Source organism: Thamnophis sirtalis, unplaced genomic scaffold, assembly GCF_051295495.1.
Source record: "Thamnophis sirtalis isolate CommonGarterSnake01/CBP01778 unplaced genomic scaffold, rThaSir2_p1.2 scaffold_2, whole genome shotgun sequence".
In the NCBI taxonomy this organism is placed as follows: domain Eukaryota; kingdom Metazoa; phylum Chordata; class Lepidosauria; order Squamata; family Natricidae; genus Thamnophis; species Thamnophis sirtalis.
The window spans coordinates 152,118,116-152,141,876 of NW_028261382.1; the positions used below are offsets into that span (position 1 = coordinate 152,118,116).

The 23,761-nt window shown below is 40.8% G+C and overlaps 1 protein-coding gene across 4 annotated transcripts in view; it reads right to left on the reverse strand.

The window, feature by feature from the left end:
* Positions 1-19,207, reverse strand: part of MYOM1 (myomesin 1) — an 88,564-nt gene extending 69,357 nt beyond the window's left edge. For 2 of the 4 annotated variants that reach the window (XM_087707218.1, XM_087707216.1), the window contains exons 1-3: positions 19,044-19,206; positions 16,801-17,230; positions 4,737-4,859 (exon numbers count right to left, since the gene is read on the reverse strand). In XM_087707218.1, the coding sequence (XP_087563344.1) occupies positions 4,737-4,859; positions 16,801-17,192 (515 nt within the window). In that variant the 5' untranslated portion in view covers positions 17,193-17,230; positions 19,044-19,206. Of the gene's footprint in view, positions 1-4,736; positions 4,860-16,800; positions 17,231-19,043 lie in introns of all 4 variants that reach the window. The other 2 variants (XM_087707220.1, XM_087707219.1) reach the window with 2 other exon arrangements.
* Between the last annotated feature and the right edge of the window lie 4,554 nt (positions 19,208-23,761).

Here is a 23,761-nt window from a genome sequence, read left to right on the forward strand (position 1 = left end):
TAAATATACTGATTTTTAATATAATTGAATAGACAGAAGACTACTCTTTTCTGACCTAAATTAGAATTCTTAGCTATCTACTAAGATTAAGGTGACCAGATTTTAACATTGGTAAAGCGGGACACTATTGACCGGGGGGAGGGGTTCTTGATTAAAAATTTGGTCTATATGGTCCATGGATCCCTTCAAAGGGAGGGTTTCCAGCCCCTTTCACAAAGGGGAGCCAGTTCCGGAGAAGCAACTCAGAGCTCCTAATATCCTCCCTCAGTTCCCCTCCCCCTCCAGGCCCCGATTGAGCAATGGGGGATTATGGGGGGGTCTCCTCCCCAAATTCAGAAGCTGCCCCAGAAGAAACAGAAGCTCCGCTCTTGCCTGATCTTCAAAGCCTCGAATTTGAGATTCAGAAGAAAAGGTGAAGTTTCTGAAGAAGCAAAAATCCTTTTGCTCAAATGCCTTTTTCCTTCTGGGGATTCAGAGCTGAAAATGCCTCACTTTCCCTCTTTCGCTTTCGCTTTTCCTTCCCTTCCTCTTTCCAGGCAGCCCACTCCCACCCAGACACTGGGGGCAGGAGGAGAGAGGGGGGGGGTCTGGCTGCGGCTCCCCACCTCGGCTACCATCAGGGAAAGCGGTGGGGTCCCTCTCTGTCCTTCTGGGGGGGGGGAATTGTAGGAGTTGCAGATTACAGGACAATTTTTTCCTGAATCCAAACTGCTTGTTAGAAATAGCAATAGCAGTAGACTTATATACCGCTTCATAGGCCTTTCAGGCCTCTCTAAGCGGTTTACAGAGAGTCAGCATATTGCCCCCAACAATCTGGGTCCTCATTTTACCCACCTCGGAAGGATGGAAGGCTGAGTCAACCCTGAGCCGGTGAGATTTGAACCACTGACCTGCTGATCTAGCAGTAGCCTGCAGTGCTGCATTTAACCACTGCGCCACCTTGGCTCTTAAGAAAGCAGGTTGTTTGTTTCTAAGTGGAGGGTGAAGGGCTGGTTTATAATTGATTCTGTGACTTTAGAGGTGAGGCAACACAGCGAGATTGTTTTAAGGGTCTTTTTCTTTCCTCCCCGCATGAAAGAGGAAAAAAGAATGATAATAATCTGTGGGCTTCGTTATTTCTTTAAGCCCCTCAGTCATGTCTTTGATATGTTCCCCATACCTGAGAAACAGCTAAGCCCCCTGGTTTGATTATCTACGAATTGCTGGTTCAATTCACTGAGATTTCATGGCTCAGTGTTTTCTGTGGGAATAGGGTCTCTCTCTTCTCTCCCCCTCCCTCTCATTTCTGTTTTTCTCTATTTTTCCTCTGCCTTTCTCTTCTTCCTTTCTATCTTTCTTTCCTTCCATTTCCCTCTTTCTTTTTCTTTCTTTCTCATGGAATATGATAGCAAATCCAAAATAAAGTTATTAATTGTAGGAAATTGCTTCTCTGTAATCTTTTCATAGTGAACTCTACCTTGATAGAAGCTGGCAAGATTGTACTAACAGCAATAGGATATATATTTTGATTTCTTTTGAGTTTGACAATATAATACGTTATCCAAAATTATAAATAATCTTATTTTCAGATGCATTTTTTGGCCATCTGTTATTTTCTTTAAAAAAATCAGACATGCTTCCAATTTGTGCCTTCTGGCAAACTGCAGTTTTCTTGGCAAGAGATCTAGCTTGCCATTGCTTTTGTCATAGGTCTGAGAAAGTTTCTTTCTTTCTTTCTTTCTTTCTTTCTTTCTTTCTTTCTTTCTTTCTTTCTTTCCTTCTTTCCTCTTCCTTTCTTTCCCCCTGATTTGTTTCCCTCTCTTTTCCCTCTCTCTCATTCTCTCCCTTCAGCTCTCTTTCATTTCTTTCTCCCTCTCCCCCTTCTCCCTCTAATTTGTTTCCCTCTATTTTTCCTCTCTCCCATTCTCTGCTTCCAGCTCTCTTTCATTTCTCTCTCTATCTCTCCCTTATTCTCCCCTTTTTTCTTTCATCTCTTTCTTGCGCCTGCAAGCAAAATACCCTCCTGGGCCGGGATCACGGCGGTGGGGACAGCGACTCCTTCTGCTGCTGCTACTGAGAAGTGAGTATTTCATTTCATTTCATTTCATTTATTGAATTTCTAGGCCATCAAATCCCGAAGGACTCCAGGTGGCTTACAGAAATGAAAAATATTAAAAAAGAGTTAAAACAATAAGACACAACAAAATTAAGAAGAAGCACAACATGCACCCAATCAAAGGGGGGCTGGACCTCAATCAAGAGGTCAACAGCCCCAGGCCTGCCGGAAAAGCCAGGTTTTAATAGCTTTACGGAAGGCCATGAGAGTGGGTCTGGCCCGGATCTGTGGGGGTAGCTCATTCCATAGGGCCGGAGCGGCAACAGAGAAGGCCCTACTCCGAGGCGTCGCCAGCCAGCATTGTCCTGCTGAAGGCACCCGGAGAAGGCCCATCCTGTGCGATCTTATTGGTCTTAGGGAGGTATAAGGGAGTAGCTGGCTGCGCTGTGCAGGAGACTCATCAGCTCCAGACTCCGGTCGGTCCCCTTTGTGTTGGCTCAGGAAAGAGCTGGAGCAGCTGTCTCTGGATGCAGAGAGGGAAGAGCTCCAGAGCCCTGTGCAAGGAGAGCCCTGTGCAGTGCAGAAGAACCGGAGCTCTTCCCTACCTGCACCCAACCAGCTGCTGCTTCTGCTGCTCCCCATTCCCCTTCTTCCTGAGCCAACCCGAAGGGGACCGCGCCTCGCGCTGACTTGAGTCTGGCACTGAGGAGTCTCCTGCACAGTGTGGCTCCCCTGTGCTGCATCCCCAATTACTCCCCTCATTGCGTAGTGGCGACAGCGGGAGGAGAGTCATTGCCTCCTCCGCCTTGATCCTGGCCCAGGAGGGTATTTTGCTTGCATGTGCGCAAGAGATGAGCACAAAAAAAGGGCTGGAGCTTTTCCCGACACTGAGTTGCCTGCAAAGGACACGGAATGGCAAAAGCAGGCAAGAGGCTTGTGCCTTCTCGGGGTGGAGAGCAGATTGCACGATTGGGTCAGCAGGGAGCCTCTCTTTCCGCCCTCTTTGCCTCCGTTCTAGCTCCTACATTCCCCCCCCCCTCTCTCTGATCTTGGGTGCTGGGCCACCTTAGGCAAGAGGAGCAGCAGAAGCCCCTCCCCTACTGGTGCAAGGTTCCGTTCTTTCCTCCTCCGGCCGCTTGCGCGGTGATCCCACCTTGCAGACTTCCAACCAGTAACCCCCTCCTCCCGAAGCAGCATACCTGGGAAACAGCTAAGCCCCCTGGTTTGATTGTCTATGAATTGCTGGTTCAGTTCCCCTGAGCAATGAAGCCTCTGCCTTCCCATTCTCCCACCGTTCCCTAGCTTGTTGTGCATTATTTCCAAAAATTGGGACTTTTTAAAAACGCTGCGGGACGCGGGACAAATTGTTAAAAATCGGGACTGTCCTGCCAAAAGCGGGATGTCTGGTCACCTTGACTAAGATAACTTTTAAGTTATTTTAAGAATAACATTTTTCTTGAAAATGTCATTATAAAACAATGGAAATCTGATCATATTGCTTATTAAAGAATTCAAGATTTCCATAGCAATTTCAGACCCATCAATATTCTGTGTAAAAAGTCTTAAATTCAAATTCAAATACACTACAACTCAAATATATCTTCTAATACAGAGGTGTGAAACTCAAGACCTGGAGGCCAGATTTGGCCCAAGGGATGTTTAGATATTGCCCGTGGGGCTGGCCTGGAAACAGCAAAGGACTGGCTTCTGCCAATGAAAATGGAGGTCGCCCCCCTGCATCCCGTTTTTGGCCATGACGGTTTCCTGAGCTCCATTTTCACTGGCAGAGGGCTGCAGGAGGCCTCTCAAAACAAACTAAAAACAAAACAAAAGGAGAAATGTTTCCCCTTTTGCATTTGAGCATGAAAGAAGGAACAGAAAAGGAGAAAGGGAAAGAGGAAAGACAAAGAAAAAGAAGGAAAGATGAGAAGAGAGCAAGAAAGGAAAATTAAGGAAAGAAGGGAAGAAGAAAGCAGGAAGGAAGAGAGAAGGAAAAAGGAGAAAAGGGAAAAAAAGAGAAGGAAGGGAGGGAGGAAGGGACGGAGGGAGGTTATAATGAGAGGGAGGGAGGGTCTCAGGGAAGTTCTGCCTTAGCATTTGGCCACCACAGGTGCCCCCGACATGAGTCCTGTATCATGCCTATCATGGCCATGCTCACTTCTGGTCATGCCCATCCCTGCCATGCCCCCCCCCAAGGTCAAACACAACCCTGATGCAGCCCTCAATGAAGTTGAATTTGACACCACTATTCTAATATGTTTATATTAACAAAAGACTCAATTTTTCTATTAAAAATGTCACAGAAAATGCAAAACAGTAAGATACTTAAAAGGCAGCATTAAGTATTTAGTTCAATTTATCTTTCTGTTTTCTCTCCGTTATTGATTCTCTTGCTTTTCAATTACTCATTCTTAATTGAAATACCACAAATGAGTAAGCAGATTTTTAAGGATAAAAATTCAAAACTTCAGAGGAAACATAGATAGGAGTGCATTATTGATGGCTAATATCAAGCAGAATATATATTTTAATCAACCTCACCATTTGTGTACTTTTATGTGCAATAGAAAGACTCATTAGGAATGTATTGATGTGGTTAAATTTAGCACTGAAGCCATTATAAAACTGTAAAAAAATGTTTACTCTTTATCTCAATCATTTTTGTTTGTCCCATTCACAAAACAACAGTAAAGACACCTACCTTCCACTGAACACAGGGACAACATACTCAATAATGGTGTTTTCTTTTTCATCTGACAATACACTTTGTTTGGCTCTCTTTGCTTTAGGACTCAACTTTAGAGTATGATCTTCTGCCAGGCTTCTGAAAGAAATGTCATATTATTAGATTTTTAAAGACATCTTCCTTAATATTATCTACTATAATGCAAGTTGAACATAATGGAAGTAGGCTATCAGAAGGCATTGATAGTCTTCAATTTAGCAATATATATTTCAGTCCTATGCCCAGGTTGCTTTTTCCAGGTAGCTATAAAACATGAAAATAATCTTGAACTCAGAAATATCTCATGGAATTCAGTGTTCTTTATTTAAAAATAATTTTTATAGTATATGAGCTTCAAAATTTCTGATAACTACAGTATTTCTTTTGCTGTCACTTACAAGTCTGGACTTTTGTAGCTCAGATTTTATGCAATTACTATGTTAACACTGTATGGAATTTTCAGCCTTAATTACTGTCCTTCCTACTTACTAAATTCACTGTTACTCATTTTTTACCCACATTTCTATGTGCCACCTATTTCTTGTGCCTTTCTCTGACACATAATTTATTGATGTGTTCAAAAGCATGCTGCTACTTAAGACATTTCTTGTAACAATAAAATGCTGATACTAATAAATGAGAAGCAAACTATATAAAAGCCTAATTTGGGAGGCATATTGTGAAAGAGAAAAGGGAGTGTGCAAGCAGTTTATTCTATTTCTGTTTTACATGGAGTTGGGCAGGGAGGTGTTGTTCCTAGTGCAAGGCTTAGGTGAAGACTTGGAGGAAGGTAATGATTAAATTATACTTCTTGCAACCTATGCTCAGCATTTTAAGATCAATAGAAGTGAAGACTATCATAGTTTATACTGTTCTTGAAGGTTTTTGGAATAAAAATAGTGATATCAGCTTCAAGGTATATGGGCCCCAGTACATCTTCAGCATTTTAAGATTAATAGAAGTGAAGACTATCATAGATTACACTGTTCTTTAAGATTTTTGGAATAAAAACAGTCACAGTATCATAAGGTGACCAGATTTTCAGATTGGTAAAGAGGGACACCTTTGGGGGTGGGGGGGGAGATTAAAAAAAATTTTTTTCACTTAACAAATGTGGCAAGAAAAATTGTAAAATGGGGCAAAACTCAATAAATTTCTCACTTAACAACATAAATTTTGGGCTCAATTGTGGTCATGCATTGAGAACTACCTGCACTTATCTTCAGTGTTACTTCATTCTGTTGTAGCATTAAATTTCATATAGAACAAGCTTGTTCTTTCAGAATTGTGGAATTGTTATATAACTGTCTACCTTTAGAAAAGTTTCTCTTGAGTTAAACTCAGCTCCTATAATTTTATTGATGTGTCGTAATTTTCTTAGCAGTAGTATGGAAATTGTCATTGTTGCTTTTGGACAATTTTTAATATTTTCCTATTAAATATACAGTACTGAGATTCCCAGGTGGATTCCCCTCCAATTATTAGCCAGGTTCAACCCTGCTCATCTTTTTGAGAGCAGGCAAAAACAGCCAGGTTACATCCCTACAAATTGAAAGCTCTCTCCCTCCCTCTCTTTCTATCTCTCTCCCCTCCCTTCCTCTCTCTTTCTCTGTCACTCTGTGTGTGTGTGTGTGTGTGTGTGTGTGTGTCATTCACTCACTCACTCACTCACTCACTTTGTGTGTGTGTCTCTCTCTGTCTCTCTCCCTCCCCCTCTCTATCTCTCTATCTATCTCTCAATCTCTCTCCCCTCCCTTCCTCTCTCTCTGTCACTCTGTGTGTATGTGTGTGTGTGTGTGTGTGTGTGTGTCTCATTCAATCACTCACTCTCTGTGTGTCTCTCTCTGTTTCTCTCCCTCCCTCCCTCCCTCCCTCTCTATCTCTCAATCTCTCTCCCCTCCCTTCCTCTCTCTCTCTCTGTCACTCTGGGTGTATATGTGTGTGTGTGTGTCTGTCTGTCTTCTGTCACTCACTCACTCACTTAATCACTCACTCTGTGTGTGTGTGTCTCTCTGTATCTCTGTCTGTCTTTCTGTGTAGGTCTCTCCCTCCTTCACAACATGCAGATGGGCTCCGGACCAGCGGAGCCTCTTCCTTCTTTTTAACCAGGTGATCTTCTAAGACATAACAAAGAACCTTAATTACAGGCTGAACAAAAGAGCCCATCTGGGAAGACGAGTAACATGAGTCTCCCTGGATGTCGCAGCAGCAGCAGCCCCAAGTGCGCCGATCTCAGCGTTTTTCGCATCGGGGCATGCTGCAAGAAGAGGGAGTGAGTGAAGACCTTTTCTAGCCAATGCAAAGGACTTCCCAAGACTTGCTTTGCAGCAATCCAGACTCACTCCCTCCCTCTTGCAGCCCGCCCCATGCGAAAAACGCTGAGATGTTAAGCTTTGCTGCCCAGCGCTGGCAGAGGGGGCGGTTCCCCCTCTGCTCAGAGCACCTGAGCTGGGCACCGCGTTACCCCTTCCCTGCCCCCTCCTCCGCCGCCTTCCTACTGGCTCCCGTGGCCTCAAGGCTCCTCAAAAGCACGGCGGGAGCTTTGCCGGCTTCACCTCAGCCGCAGCGCCAGGCAGCAAATCCGGCAGTGCTGTTAGAGGAGGGGGAGGCAGCAGCAGTTAGTCCGGTGGTGGCGGGGGCTTTGAGGCTTCACAACTACCATCAGTCCAGTCGCCCCGTGCTCATCAAAAGAAATCACTGTGGCTGCGCGGGAGTTGAAAAGTGCTGCGCGGTGTTTTCTTGCTTAGAGGGAACAGTGCTGTGCTCGCCTCGCCTGCCGGCCCCCGAAGTGCGCGAGGGATGCTTTGGGGAAAGGCTCCGCTTCCAGACCCCGCCGAGGGCCACACACACAGGAGGCTTTTTTCGGAGAGGCGGAGGCTTTCCCATGGCTTGTCCAGGTGGAAGTGGGGCTGGAAAGGCGAGCTGATCCCCCGCCCATCCGCCCGCTCACTCGCTATACTACCCCGCCCATGTGAGCCGCAGCGGATGGGCAGGGGAACGAATGAGCGGCTCACTCGCTTCTGCCCATCTGCTTCCTCACTCGCTACACTACCCTGCCCATGCGAGCAGCAGCGGATGGGCGGGGGAGCGAGCGATCAAAGAAGGCACCAAAATTAAAGCGGGATCTTTTGAGAACGGCCCGGGATGCGGGAAAAATTATGAAGAAGCATGCCTGTCCTGCCAAATGCGGGACGTCTGGTCACCTTACAGTATCAGCTTCAAGGTATATGGGCCCCAGGACATAGTCTGCCAATACAAAGGTGTTTATTTTTATAATGATTCAGAAGGAGGCATAGCATTGTACCTCCTAGTTTTGATGGCCTGCACCAGTGTTTTTTCAGCATAAAGCCAGCTTTGAGCTTAGATGTGCTTTGAATCATTTATTAAGAGACACTCAAAATAAAGGTACAAGAAAAAATATGTAAAAATATATAAAACACGAATAACTTGCATTAGTAGGCACCATTTCTGTACCACAAAGCAGAGTTTGGGCAGAGAGTAAAATTTACAGGTTGAGAAACGATGGCTAAGCATAGATCTCCTGCCCTCTTTTAAAAAGTTTATTAATGGTTTGATAGATATTTGGTATACACTGTAATAAGCAATGCTTATTATATATTCATATTAAAGTATCTAGGGACATAATTCCAAATCTTTATATTAAGATGTTTATATTGCAATACTTCCTTTTCTAGGCCTTCAGTTAAGCATCACAGATGGAATGCCCACTCTACACATAAATTACATAGTTTAATTTGCAATACTGATGTTGAAATACTCAAAACAGAGCTGTGGTGGCACAGTGGTTAGAATGCAGTACTGCAGGCTAACTCACTACTCACTCCAGGAGTTCGATTTGGAAACGCTCAAGATTGACTCAGCGATCCATCCTTCTGAGATCGGTAAAATGAGGACGTAGATTGTTGGGGGCAATATGCAGACTCTTTAACTGCTTAGAGAGGGCTGTAAAGCACCATGAAATGGTATATGTCTAAGTGCAACTGCTAGTGCTAAAACAAGTATAGAGTCTTAAAAATACAAAGCTAAGTTTTTAATGAATTAATTCTTTTGCACTACAGAAGTATATTGACAAATTGGATGTAAACAAGTTATTTATAATCTTCTTTAATTTCCAGTATTTCTGAAGCCAAAAAATATATATATTAAAGTATACCACTGACACAAACTTGCATTTGCTTGTAATGAAAACCATGCCATTGTTCATATTTATATTTTAGTTTCCAATCTATCATTACCCTAGCTTCTGTTTGGTAATTACAATCATTGTAATAATTGTTATAGTTCTAATATTAAAAGAATTGATACTTTTAACAGATAAACTGGGAAAATTACTGAAATATGTTTACCAAGAAGTCCTACTTTTTCCAAGGATGCCCTAGTTAAATGTAATTTTACATCTTTTTCATTGTACACAGTCTAGCCATCATTTCTCCAGAGGAGAAGCATAAAAGTGCAACTATTTTAAAGCTGGTTTAAAAAAAAAGTTTTTCCAGACAAAGATAAAATGGTACCACTCCTGTCAATCCTTGAAAATCAGGTATCTACTTGAAAGAACTAGGTTTGGGCTGGAAAAATGCATAAATGAAAGCTATCCAAAGATTATAAAACAGCTCTCTTTGAAATGAGGTAACATTGAAACATGTATTTCCCTGGGAAAATACTATTTTAAAGAACCTTAGTTGCACATCCTTAGTTGATGAGTAAGAGTTTGAAATCTGTTTTTGAAAATTAAGAAACAATCATTTTTTTCACCTGTAATAATCAAGATATAAGGTATTATTAATATTTTCATAAATTTCCTGGTGAGTAGCCCTATCAATCTTCTGCAGTAAAACAAGAGACAAATTTGTAGGCCCTTTCCATTTATCACGCTATAACAAATGTTTATGTTTTTCATTAGTTTATAACATAATTTTAAAAAATAAGTAAATTATGGATCCCCGGTGATTTTCTTTGAAATTTTTGGAATTTTTACATTATGTTGTGTGTTATTTTTTTTAATTTAGATTCCTAACTTATAGTTAATCTTACTAAGAAATAGAAAGTCCCATTTATTTTAATAGTGAGCAAAGAATTGTCTTCCAGCTAACCTAAGGTGACCAGACATCCCGATTTTGGCAGGACGGTCACAATTTATAACAATTTGTCCCGTGTCCCGAGGCGTTTTAAAAAAGTCCCGATTTTCTGGCTTCATGTTGAAAGCCCAGTAGATTTGCTTAAGAAATCCTAACCGGGGCAAGACAAAAGACACTCTGTCTAAACCCTCTCTATGTCTCAGTACTTTCATTGAAGATAAAACGTTAAAGCAAGAAAACGGACCCCCCGTCCATTTTACTTACTTTTATAAGAAAAGATGACCCAGTACCATAGAGCTCCAGGAAATACTTGGCTAGAGAAGTAGCGAGTGTTCCTTCCTGGATTTCCCAGAAGGGAGGGGCACAGAAGTTGGAGGTCGGCTCATGTGGAAAAAATGGTGGCAAAGTTTCTTTGAAAAATATTTCCCTGACTAATTTCACCATTTTAATTTGCTCAGTTCTTTGTATTAACATCTACATTATTCTGGATTGACTTGGAGTGCCTGCCTGCTGGTAAGTGAGCTGGATTTTTTTCTTTTATTTTTTTAATGTATTTTAAAATAATATTTTATTTATTGTGCATAGGATTTTTTATAATAGTTTTATTCTGTGTGGATTCTTTTTTTAAATTGTCTTAGACTATTTAAAAAAAGATTCTATCCAAAATAAATTGAAGTGAAACCATTTTTAAAAATTCTATGCACAATACTTTGAAATATATTGTGCATAGAATTTTTAAAAATAGTTTTACTTCAATTTATTCTGTGTGGAATAGTTTGAAATGTTTTACTTCAATTTATTCTGTGTGGATTCTTTTTTTAAATTGTCTTAGACTATTTAAAAAAAGATTCTATCCAAAATACAAAATACCAGTTGCAGTTATTCACTTAAGAACTGTGACAAGAAAGGTGGTATAGTGACCAAAGTTACAATGGCATTGAAAAAAGTGACTGATGACCATTTTTCACACTTAGTGACCATTTTCACACTTAGCGACCGTTGCAGCATCCTCATGGTCACGCGATCAAAATTTTGATGTTTGGCAACAGATTCGTATTTATGATGTTTCAGTGTCCTGGGGTCACGTAATTGCCTTTTGTGACCTTTTGACAAAGTCAAATGGGGAAACCAGATTCACTTATGTTACTAACTTATCAGCTGCAGTTATTCACTTAAGAACTGTGGCAAGAAAGGTGATACAGTGACCAAAGTTACAATGGCATTGAAAAAAGTAACTGATGACCATTTTTCACACTTAGCGACCATTTTCACACGTAGCGACCGTTGCAGCATCCTCATGGTCACGTGATCAAAATTTTGATGTTTGGCAACAGTTACAATTTATATTTGTAAATTGTAGATATGTTGAAATAAAAAAAATACTACAATACTATTTTTGCTCCGTATAAATTTTTTAATCAAGCCCCCCCCCTCCCCCCCGCACGGTCAAAGGTGTCCCTCTTTACCAATCTGAAAATCTGGTCACCTTAAGCTAACCATCATCTTTCTAGCGTTGGGAAATCTCTGGGGCTGTAAACATACTAAGGAAAGGAATAGTATACTATACCTGGGCAAGCCAAATATTTAAATAATTTTTTTTAAAAAAAGAGGGGATCCTGTTACTCCTAAAAATTAAGCTCAGGTGTCTGGAAAGGCACTTGGAGCATGTTGTCATTCGGCATTTTGTTAAGTATGAATGTATTATTATTTGATTGCACTTTAGCAAGGCAAATAAGGCTTTTGAATTCTAAGCACACTTAGTCCTTCTTACCAAGCTTATCCTAAAGGTTATTTTCCTATTTGTGCTGAGCTCTCTTAGTATTAAATACGTACAGTATTTGGCAAAATTTGTTATTGTAGTGTAGGAAGCCAGCCCTCTCCCAGAAAAAATGAAATATCCTAGGAAATATTGAAAAGGCAGAATATTTCTCTGGATGTGAAAAGGAAGAAACATGTTTTAAAAGACAGAATAGCTTCCATCTTTCCAAGCAGCCTCCATGTCTCCAGTGTCTTTTTCTCCACTTGGAGCCAAACCCAGAAGGACATTTCTTCCAACAATAGGATATAACATTTTGGAGGGGAAACAACAGCCTCAACACCAACCTCTGCCTTGCACTGAACTTCTTGGAGATCTTTTGGGACTAGGCCCTTTTCCATGACAGCTACTTTTGGACAAGTCAGAAAGCAATGACAGCAGATGACTTACACCTGCAAGATAAGCCTTTAAATGGGGCCAAAGGCCCCTAAATGTTAGAAACAATTGCTTTACTCATCAGCTACTCACCACATTATAAAATCTATCAAGTTAAGCCATTTAAAACATTCACCATGAGGCAGCTAAAAAATGTAAACTGCTTCTAAGCTTGCAGGACAAGCTAATTAGGAATCAAATGTCTAAATTCCCTCCAAACCTCTTTCTCTACATCTCAGCTGATGACTAAAGACATAATTCATGATGTTCCAAAAGGAACTTCTTCAGGTTACATTAAGCCTGCTAAACTGGGCTTTCCCCTCTGGCCAAAGTACAGAAATATTATAATATTTGGCCATATGATCAAGAAATTATTCTAACAACCAAAAACTAACACTTTTTAAATGAATTTTTATATTACAGAAGAAAAGAAACAGTTTGACAAGATGGTATTAAAAAAAAAAAGACAGTAAGACCAAATTGTAATCATTGGACTTCAAGTAAGGAATTTATCTTCTTATCCTTTTCAGCCACATGCCTAAATCCACCTGATAAATTAATCACTTCAGAAAAACCCAACCTTTTCAGTGGTGGGATTCAAAGGTTTTTACTACCGTTTCTGTGGGCATGGTTTGGTGGGCATGGCATGGTGGGCGTGGCAAGGGAAGGATACTGTAAAATCTCCATGCCCACCCCCCTCCAGGGGAAGGTTACTGCAAAAGCCCTATTTCCTCTTGATCAGCTGGGATGGGAGGTAGAAAATAGATGGGGGCGGGGCCAGTTAGAGGTAGTATTTACTGGTTCTCCGAACTACTCAAAATTCTCCAGAACTGGTCAATACCACCTCTAATCCTTTTCTTTTAAATTTGCTGATAAATTACACTGTATTTACTTACTGTATTGGATTTCAACTGCCAGCACGAAATTATCTTTTCTATCTCTTTATCTTTTCTATCTCTTTATCTTTGAATAAGACGAATGTAGTCACTGACAGCTAATATAATTCAAACAATATAATTCAAACAGTAGCTAAGTTAAATAGGTTCTTTCTATTTATGTTTATTTGGTAACACCAATAGTTGAAATATCTTTAATTTCTTTGACTATAGTATAAACATCGTGTTAAACCTTATGAACTCAAAGCCAAAATAAGCATAACACTAGGGTGACCAGACGTCCCGCATTTGGCGGGACAGGAATGCCTTTTCATAAATTTTCCCGCGTCCCGCACGGTTCTTAAAAAAACACGGTTTTTTTGGCACTCGCAGCTCCCTCGCTCCCCCGCCCATCAGCTGCTAGCTCGCTGGGCTGGCTCATCATTCCATTCTATCCTACAAATTTAAGCCAGCCCAGCCTGCCGCTCACTGATTGGATTGGCCAGGACTCCAGCCAATCAGTGAGCTGGCTGGGATGGAAAATTTTCAGCACGCCGTGTGCTGAAAATTTTCCATCCCAACCAGCTCACTGATTGGCTGGACTACGCTTAGCTGAGCATGCCTGCACGAGTCTCCATTTCATTTCATCTTTTGGGGTTGCAGCTGCGCTTACTCACTGGTGAGTAATCATGTTATGAATTGGTACCGGTGGGAATCGGGAGGCGCTGGGGGGAGGAGACAGCCCTCCTCTCCTCCTTCTCCCCCTTTGCGGAGTTCATTTCACCTCCTCGCGTCACAGCCAGCCGCCACAGGCGGCAGAAGCTCCGGAACCGACTGGAAGTTCTCTGCGCGAGTGAAACAGCCGCCGCCGCTCGCGCAGAGAACTTCCACTCGGTCACGGACTCACGGAGCTTCTGCCGGCGTGGCGGCGCCTGTGCTGCGCGGTTCCCAGCGACCACGCCGCATCCGTGAGGTGTGGTCGCGTCCCGCCGCCCTCCCCTGCGGCGGCGGCTGTTCACCTTGCACAGAGAACTTCCACTCGGTCATGGAGCTTCTGCCGCCCGTGGCGGCGCAGCACAGGGGCCGCCACGGGTGGCAGAAGCTCTGGGGACCGAGTGGAAGTTCTCTGCGCGAGGTGAAAAACAGCCCCCACCGCCCTCCCCCGCCCATCAGCTGCTAGCTCGCTGGGCTGGCTCATCGTTCCGTTCTATCCTACAAATTTAAGCCAGCCCAGCCTGCCGCTCACTGATTGGAGTGGCCTGGACTCCAGCCAATAAATGAGCTGGCTGGGATGGAAAATTTTCAACACGCAGCGTGCTGAAAATTTTCCATCCCAACCAGCTCACTGATTGGCTGGACTCCGCTTAGCTGAGCACGCCTGCGCGAGTCTCCATTTCATTTCATCTTTTGGGGTTGCAGCTGCGCTTACTCACTGGTGAGTAATCATGTTATGAATTGGTACCGGTGGGAATCGAGAGGCACTGGGGGGAGGAAACAGCCCTCCTCTCCTCCTTCTCCCCCTTTGTGGAGTTCATTTCACCTCCTCGCGTCACAGCCAGCCCCTGTGCTGCGCCGCCACGAGCGGCAGAAGCTCCATGACTGAGTGGAAGTTCTCTGCATGAGTGAAACAGCTGCCGCCGCTCGCACAGAGAACTTCCACTCGGTCACGGACTCACGGAGCTTCTGCCGGTGTGGCGGCGCCTGTGCTGCGCTGTTCCCAGCGACCACACTGCGAGTCCGTGAGGCGTGGTTGCGTCCTGCCGCCTTCCCCTGCGCCTCTCCTGCCGCGGCGTCTGTTTCAGTCACGCAGAGAACTTCCACTCGCTTCCGGGGCTTGTGCCGCCCGGCAGAAGCCCCGGGACTGAGTGGAAGTTCTCTGCGCGAGGTGAAACGGCACGCCGCCGCCTCGCTCTCCTGCCGCGGCGTCTGTTTCAGTCGCGCAGAGAACTTCCACTCGCTTCCGGGGCTTGTGCCGCCCGGCAGAAGCCCCGGGACCGAGTGGAAGTTCTCTGTGCGAGGTGAAACGGCCGGCAGCCGCCTCGCTCTCCTGCGTCCAGCATCCGTTTCAGTCGCTTCCCTTGTCCGTCTCGATTGCTGGAAGCAGTAACAAACGGCGCGTCCGCTCCGCAGCGCCCTGACAGCCGCCCCAGCCGGCAGCTACCGGGCCTCGCTGGAGTCAATTGCAAAACCGCGTTCAGCGCTTTGAGGACCTGAGGCATCTTGGGAAATGCAGTTCCCTATCGGAAAGAATGGAGTAGCTGCGAATTTGTAACAACATAATATAACTTGGTGCTTCGCAGGTTATGAAAATCTCGTTTGATTTGCACACTGTTTTTTAAAAGTTAGATAAAGAAATTATGCTGTGAAAGCGACTAGAAAGCCCCCTCCCCTTCCTGTGTGCGAGAAAGGGAAGGAGAGGAAGGAAGGAGGGAGGGGGGGGAGGAAAAGAAGAAGGGAGGGGGGGAGAAGATGGAAGGAGAAAAGATTGATGGAAGGAGAAAGAATGGAAGGAGAAGGAGGAAGATGGAAGAAGAAAGGAAGAAAAAGAAGAAGGGAGGGAGAAAAGAGGGAAGGAGGTAGGAAGAAAAGGGGAAGAGAGGGAAAGAGCAGAAAGACAAAGAGGATGAAGTTGATAGGCAAGAGGAAGGGGGAAGGGAGGAAAAAAGAAAAAGAGGGAGAGAGGAAAGAAGAAAAGATGGAACTAGAAAGGAAAGAAGGGAGGGAGGGAGGAAAGGGGAAGACAGGGAAAGAGCAGAAGGACAGAGAAGGTGAAGGTAGATAGGCAGAAGGAAGGAAGAAGGAAGAAATAGGAAAGGAGGGAAGGAACAGAAGCGAAGAGGAAGAGAGAAATGGGAAGAGCAGAAAGACAGAGAAGGTAGGCAAAAGAAATGAAGCTGAAAGAATGGAAGGAGGAAGGAAGAGAAAAAAGGAGGAAGGGAGTGAGTGAGGAAAGAAGAGATGATGGAAGGAGAAAGGAAGGAAGAGAGGGAAAGAGCAGAAGACGGATAAGGTGAAGGTAGATAAGCAAGAGGAATGAAGGAAGAAGTGAGGAGTCTCGAGGAGGGGGAAAACATTTAGTGACCAAAGTTACAATGGCATTGAAAAAAGTGACTGATGACCATTTTTCACACTTAGCGACCATTGCGACCATTTTTCACACTTAGCGACTGTTGCAGCATCCTCATGGTCACGTGATCAAAATTTTGTTTGGCAACAGATTCGTATTTATGCTGGTTTCAGTGTCCTGGGGTGACCTTTTGACAAAAAATAAAATTTTTAATCAACCCCCCCCCCCCGGTCAATGGTGTCCCTCTTTACCAATCTGAAAATCTGGTCACCTTACATAACACAACTATATGCAACATTCCTGTAATACTTTTCTCCTCCAGAAAAACAGCATTGGGATTAGTAGCTAGAACACAGCAGAAAAACTAAGTAGAAAATTTCCCCTCCAGGTATTTTATTTGTAATCAAATATTTGATTAAATTACTTTTCCACCCAGAAGAGGATGTATAACCTTTCTTTCCATAGATAGAAAAACAGCTGTGCTGAATGCTCTGAAGGAAGGGAAATGGCTAAGAAGAGTTTGAGTAATGTTTCTCCATTTCCTCAGTCAAACCCACAAGCTACATAACTGGTTAAAGTGCTATCAACATATTGGTTTCTGATGATGTATCATCCATTGTAGTGTACAACATGGCACATAAATGGTTTCACAAGCCAAATATACAAAAATAGAAAGAAACATTTTGTTAAAAGGTAATCTGAGAAAGCTAGTTGTCTCCCAAAAAAATATTTATGGTCACAAAATTTGATACCCAGGAAATGAAAATGGATGGGAAGCTACCATACTACATAAAATTGCATTTTACTCTACCCGAGACTGTATGCATCATATCCAAGACCAAGACGATATGCTTCAGCTTTCTTATTGATCAGTTCAGATCCATGATGATATGCTTCAGCTTTCTTATTGACCAACTCAGATCCTAGAGTGTAAGCTGCAGAACGTTTACTGTGAGCTGCAGATTTGTGGGCATGTGCTTCTATTAATTCTTGGCTGGCTTCTGTGGACTTTTGGTCAGAAAAAGCTGATTCCTGACGGTAGGCTGATGCACCTCTGTGACTGTAGGCAGTAGAGCCATGTGTATAAATGGCAGATTTGCGCTTCTCTTCTTTCTGATATTGACTTAGTGTAGATTCTAGCTCTTTGTGACGATAAGCTCGGTCGAAATGCTGATGGTGCCTCTGATAGAATGGTAAAGACATTTTGGATTTCTCCTAACCCAATTCACACTTTGGATAAACTGTCAAAAGAAAAAAAAAGATAACTATTTAGTCATTATACTCAACTCATACAATATGTGTTATGTTTTTGTGAAAATAGAAAAACCACCAAATGAAATAAATATATATATATATATATATATATATATATATATATATATATATATATATATATATATATATATATATATATATATATATATATATATATGATTTTTTACAACCCCTGGTAAGCCCCAATTATGGGAGGAAGCTATATATCTGCCACCAAGATATAACATGAAAAACACTAGCAATATTATACAATATCAAATTTTAGGGATATAAATCAAACTTAGAATGTGCACAAATAATGTCAAGAATTCCAGTTACAAGAAAAATACTTTTTATGTCATGTTTATGACTAGTGGCATATTTTAAAAAATGCAAATTCTGAAATCTGAATGTGTTTCTGTGAAAAACACTGCTAATGGATACTAGTTAAAAATAAAACAAAATATCCATTTAATCTAATGTAAAATCCTATTAAATCAAAGCAGCTCCCATAAAAATAAGTTTTTCAATTATTAGCTCTTGCAAAAACAAAGAAGCAGAGGATGGGAATCTGTCATTGTTCTAATTCCTAATATAGGGAGAGTTTACATTTTAAAATATTCACCATTCTAAGTGTGATTTATTTATTATTTTTGTACCTATTGGTTCTCTTTTATGAGTATTAATCCAGAATGGAAACTAATAGTCTCTTCTTATTCATTGGCCTCTGGAGCTGAAGATTTATATAATTATAATTTTGTTCAAGAGCCATGTATAAAATGTCATCCCACACATTTTAAAACCTCTTGACCTTCATTTTCTCAGTCTTTCCTGCTTGTGGGCCATTGCTTAAAAACACTATTCACTCTACACATTGCCATCAGCTTTACGATATATAACAGGCTTGTGAGAAAGGATTTCAAAACATCTTTGTGCAATTTAATGGACATTAATTTTGCATATATGAAAAAAAACCAAATCCCAAATACTATTAATCTAATTCTTTAAACAATAGAAACTATCCAAGGAATAGCTTCTCTGATTATAAACCTATCAAGTTGGAGGAAGGCCTTATGAAGATGCTCTGCTGTCTTTTCTGGGGTGGCAATCTGGGTCCTTTTCTTACATTAATCCTGGTTTGTGAAACACACATTCTGGGGAATTTCTTTAGCCTATTCTATATCTCTTTCACCAGACTTTTACGTATTAGATGAATTTATTATCTACGCTGTTAATTTTAGTTTAGTAAAATTATTATTTTTATTTTTAAAAAGAGGTTTTTTTCAATAAACAACTCCTGGTTGACATAGTTACATTCACCAGAACATAGATAGAAAATATCATGCTAACCAGATATTATAAAACTTCTTATATTTGAATGGTTGAAAGTAAAATGCATTTAAAAAGTATACTGAAATCTCTGTGCAAGAGAATATTAGAACTTTGATAATCTGAAAAAAAATGAAATAAGTTCTCATAACACAAATCCAAGCATAAAGGATACTTGTTGTTCAGCTAATCTTTTTATTTTAGCCATTACATCAAATATGAAAAATATTTGAAAGATTTTTAATGCCTAAATTAGTAAACTACTAAGATTTTCTATTATTTAGCTTTAAGATTCCTTTGGTCAGTTACCACAATTACCAGATATTTCCCAGGCTACTGCTGAATGCATAATAATTGCGCAAAGGTAACAATGATCGGTGCAAGAATGAGAAATGAAAGAAAAAGTGGCATTTTATCCGCAATTTAACATACAAAGCAAAATACCTTTGAGCAATATTTATATAAACTTACCAGAAGCCAGGTTCAGTATTATAGTATTTCAATCTTGTGTGTGGATGAATGAGAGGAAGAGAGAAATCCAATTAAATATCAGTCTAGCAAAGTGGAAGACAGGACCTGTGTTGAGGATGGACTCCCAAGTCCAGAACAAAAATAATGCCAGCAGTCACTGGAATGTGAAAGCAACACTCGCAACCTTTTAAGGCTGCAGAGGCTGTTAAAAATAGCAATAGCAAAGAGGGAGCTAGAATGCTCACAATCTTTCTGAAAATATATGATGACAGCAGCTTTAAGCTACAACTTTTCTGTCTCGAAATCAAACTAAATCCTTTCTGACAGCTTGAAAACAATGTAAATGTGGTTGTGTTACTTTTTAAAAATAAAAAATAAATCTAATTTAGCAATGTGGTCGTACTAATACCATCCCTCTAGAATACGATTGGATTTAGGCTAAATCAATTTGTGATGACAAATATCTACATCGCCTTCCCCGTGCAATGTTGGGAAATTGTGTTTTCACAAAGTTGCGGGGTTCCTAGTTGTCTCAGAGAGCAGAACCAATTAACACTGAAGTTAAATCGATTTGACATGTGCAGGAGGGAAGCTGCTGTGATCATTGTTTTTTGCAGTGCTTCCTCAAGTTGACAGAGTGGATTCCCTCCTCATGCTGCTTCTTTTTTAAGATTTCCCCCTCCCTTTCTTGCCAAAAGCAAGATGTCTTAATGATTTGGTTTTCCCAATTCCTGCCAGCCAAACACATGAGCAGCTCTAACAGTGACCTTGGATTCTTTTTCTTTTTCTTTTCCCATTACTTTTTCTTTCTCCATCCCTTACTGTATACAGCTAAGCCTGCACAGAAAAGAGCAGGGATGGAAGTGGAGAGTTAGCTGCCTCCTGGTTTGGGCATTCTACTATTAGTTGGTTGGAGGAAAAGTTAGTCAGCACAAGAAGGAGAACAAAAGGACCATTGCTTGGTACTATGCAGTATGGCAGAAATGATAACTTCAGTGATGGGGCAAAGCCCTTCCTAGCATTTATTTATATATTTAAAGTCACAACCCCTGGTATGCCCAAATATGGGAGGAAGGTCACACTTCCACTCTCTGTCTTCGGCTCGTCACAAGAGACCATTCAGACAGAAACCCAATATTTTTTACTGTTGCCTTTTTGTTACATTTGTTATATTTATGCTGATAAATAAATAAAGGGAGACTAGTATAGATCTATTTCAAGCTATTTTGCTCTCATCAGCTAGCCATACTCTTGCTGGGAATCGAACCTGTGCTCTCTTGCCTCTTAGGCAGATGTGTTAACCATTGAGCTACAGGGCTCGACTCCTTATCAGCCAGGCCAGGGTGAAAGGTATATATTTAAAGTCACAACCCCTGGTATGCCCAAATATGGGAGGAAGGTCACACTTCCATTCTCTGTCCTTCGGCTCGTCACAAGAGACCATCCAGACAGAAACCCAATATTTTTTACTGTTGCCTCAGTTTGAAAGCTGAGGTTCACAGTATCTATTAAGATAAGGTTCCAAATTAAGAACATAGTGTCAAGTATAACAATTTATTTAGGAATAAAAACAAATTAGGAGCCTTAAATCAAAGGTTGGCCTGTTTATTTGTAATTAAGCAAATTTCAGCTATTTCCTGTTTTTTTTAACTATCTGATTAAATATGTCAGGGCACTATGCTGCAGTGATAACTACAGGTAGTCCTCAACTTATGACCACAACTGAGTCCAAAACTTAGGTTGCTAAGTGAGAAATTTATTAAGTGAGTTTTGCCCCCATTCTATGACCTTTCTCTTGGTGTCATTTGTTAAGTGAACCATTGCAGTTGTCAAGTTAGAAACATGGTTGTTAAACGAATCTGGCTTTCCCATTAAATTTGCTCATCAGAAGGTCGTAAAAGGGGATCACATGACACCGGGTCACTATGACTGTCATAAATATGAGTCAGTTATTAAGCATAAATTTTGATCAAGACTGGGGATGCTGCAACAGACATAAGTGTGAAAAAATGTCATAAGTTGATTTTTTCAATGCCATTGCAACTTTGGATGGTCACAAATACACTGTTGTAAGTTGAGGACTGCCTGTATTCCAGTGACTGGTCCAGCTAGTTTATCCTGCTTTTTCTCCATGATTTTTCCCCCCATGATTTTGCAGTTGATCCAACACTGTCTCATTAAATCAATGAACTATCCTAAGCCTAGAAGATTGTGTTTCATTCAACCCTTACATCTTCAAGTAGGCGTTCTTTCAGTTTCTGCTCACTTGGCAAAGCATAATCTTCTTCCTTTACTACCTCCTGCCCCCATAATTGCAAAGCTTCTCTTCTTTTTTATTTTGTTTTAGGATTAAACCAGGGACTCAGCTTCTCTTCCTTTATACTGTAAAATAGGAGCATTGCTATTTATGCGAAGCTGAACTATCAGTTCTTCTTTGTACTAATTTTCCATGGATCTACAGAGGAATTTGAGAAAACAAAGAAAAGTTTGCTCTGCTGTTGCTTTGATTATTACAGCATAAAACCAACAATGCTACATTAAGGGAAAAAGAGAAAGAGTTTGCTTTAATATTAATATGGGAAAGAGGTGAGAAAGCAAAGGAAAACACAGGGACCAATGAAGAAATAAACATCCCTAAAAAGGAGCCACTGGAAGATCATTGCTTGCCTTTCCTGCATGGATAGAAAAGATGGAAAGGACAAGATTCTTCCCATACCGCATCCACCCATGGTCCACAGCACACATGTCCCATAGCACTCACTGCCCAAAACATCCAACCGCACTCAGTAGTTCCCAGCTGCAGCACCCATACTCCAGAGCATCTCCCCTAAGCTCCTGCTTACCTCCCCTTAGTACCTGTGCACATGTACACATGTGTGACATACAGGTCTGGTTGCCTAGGATTTCACCTCCATCCACATTGCAGTCACATGAGGTTTTCACTTAATGACCCACATTGTCCTGGGATTATGATGGCAACCAGGAATGCTGAGTTTGCTATCACTAAGTGATTTATATGACATCATTTAGCAACAATGGAAATTCCAGTCCCAAATGTCATTGTAATCCAAGGATTACTTGTAGCTGAGTGTCATTATTGCACTTTTAAAAAACTAAACACTGATAAAACCTTGGGAATCCTGACCTAGCTAACAGTTTACATTTAAAAAAAACTTATTAAATTAAAAACAACAGTGGCATGACATAAACAAGGGTATTAACCTCTCATGTCATCTTTATTTCCATACAGTATACTTTCCATCTCTTTGTGTTTCTATTTATATAGCTGACTTCAGTTTAATGAAGTTTCTCTTCGACAAATACTGTAATGTCTATTGTAATCTACAAATGAATATTTAAAACTGGAGTCAAGCATCCTTGAAATTTAATTAAATAACTACATATTTGGTACTTCCTCTGTAATGGTAGAATACATATTAATAATCTCAGTATGAAATATTTGGGAAGGCCTTAAAATTTGTACTAACATGCAGCAGGAACATTTCTAAAATATAGCATTTCAAGCTATTGAAACATATTTTTTATATTTAGTAAAGACAAACATTTTGATCCAGGAAGGAGACTGTTCAAGTTCATTAACAAAAAAATTCCATTTCATTTAGGGCCCACTCTTAGCATATTCCATATATGATTATAATTACAGATGAGATTTATAAAGATTCCATCAATTGCTTTATTTGAATATTCTGTGAACCTATTTTCTTTTTAAAAGGTCATAGTTCCCTGTACACAAGTATAGCTCATCACATGAAATTCATTCCAACGTTTCTATACCCCCTCAGGGAATTACTGTTTCATATGATGCATCATTAATTAAATATCTACATTTGTGGTTTTCAATCAACCTTCTCTCTTGACTAAGAATTGTATTTGGGGAATATTACTGGTAGTTGTTAATGCTGCCATTAACTACAAGAGTTTTACATGTTTCAGTATATATTTTTTATTTTCACAGGGCAGAATCCTATCTACATTTAACTGGAAAATAATTCCATGTAAAGACATGACGAACTTACCTTCTAGATTGATGTATGTAAAATAATTGGGAACTGATCTGATTTTTAAAATAGATTTTTAAGAATCCCCTAATTTTCTTTCAAATAGTAAACAAAACAATTTCAAATATACTTTTTAAAATGGTTTTTTGCTCCCCAAAATTATTTAAAATGTCAACTGCTTCTTGTTGCCTGCCTCTTTGTTGTTTTTTAAAATCATAGTGTTTTGATGACAGACTATCCAAAAGAATCATGAAGTCAATACGCTTGCCAACATGTAATTTATCTACACAGTAAAATTATATTAATCATTATACACTTCAGAAAAATACTCATATAAAATTAGGTAATGATTTTATAGTGAAAAAAAAACAATTGAGATATTCACACTATCTCTGGATTTAAAGTTACTGATGATTTGATGATTAGTTTGGTGTGCTGGAATTTTGAGAGCAGACTACGACTATTCTTACAAAATAACTACTATGTAAGAGGGCTTTGTTGCATCAACATTGACTAATTGAATAAAGTCACATATTTAAAGCCTTATAAAAGGCTAGTAGGGTCAAGGCCACTCTGTTCTCCCCAGGATGATGTTCCAAAGGGCAAGACAAAAAGGGCTCTCTTCCTAGTCCATGACAAATGCCATTCCCTTGTAGACGGACCTGAAGCATGCCTCTCCTGCCAGATCTAATGGGAGAT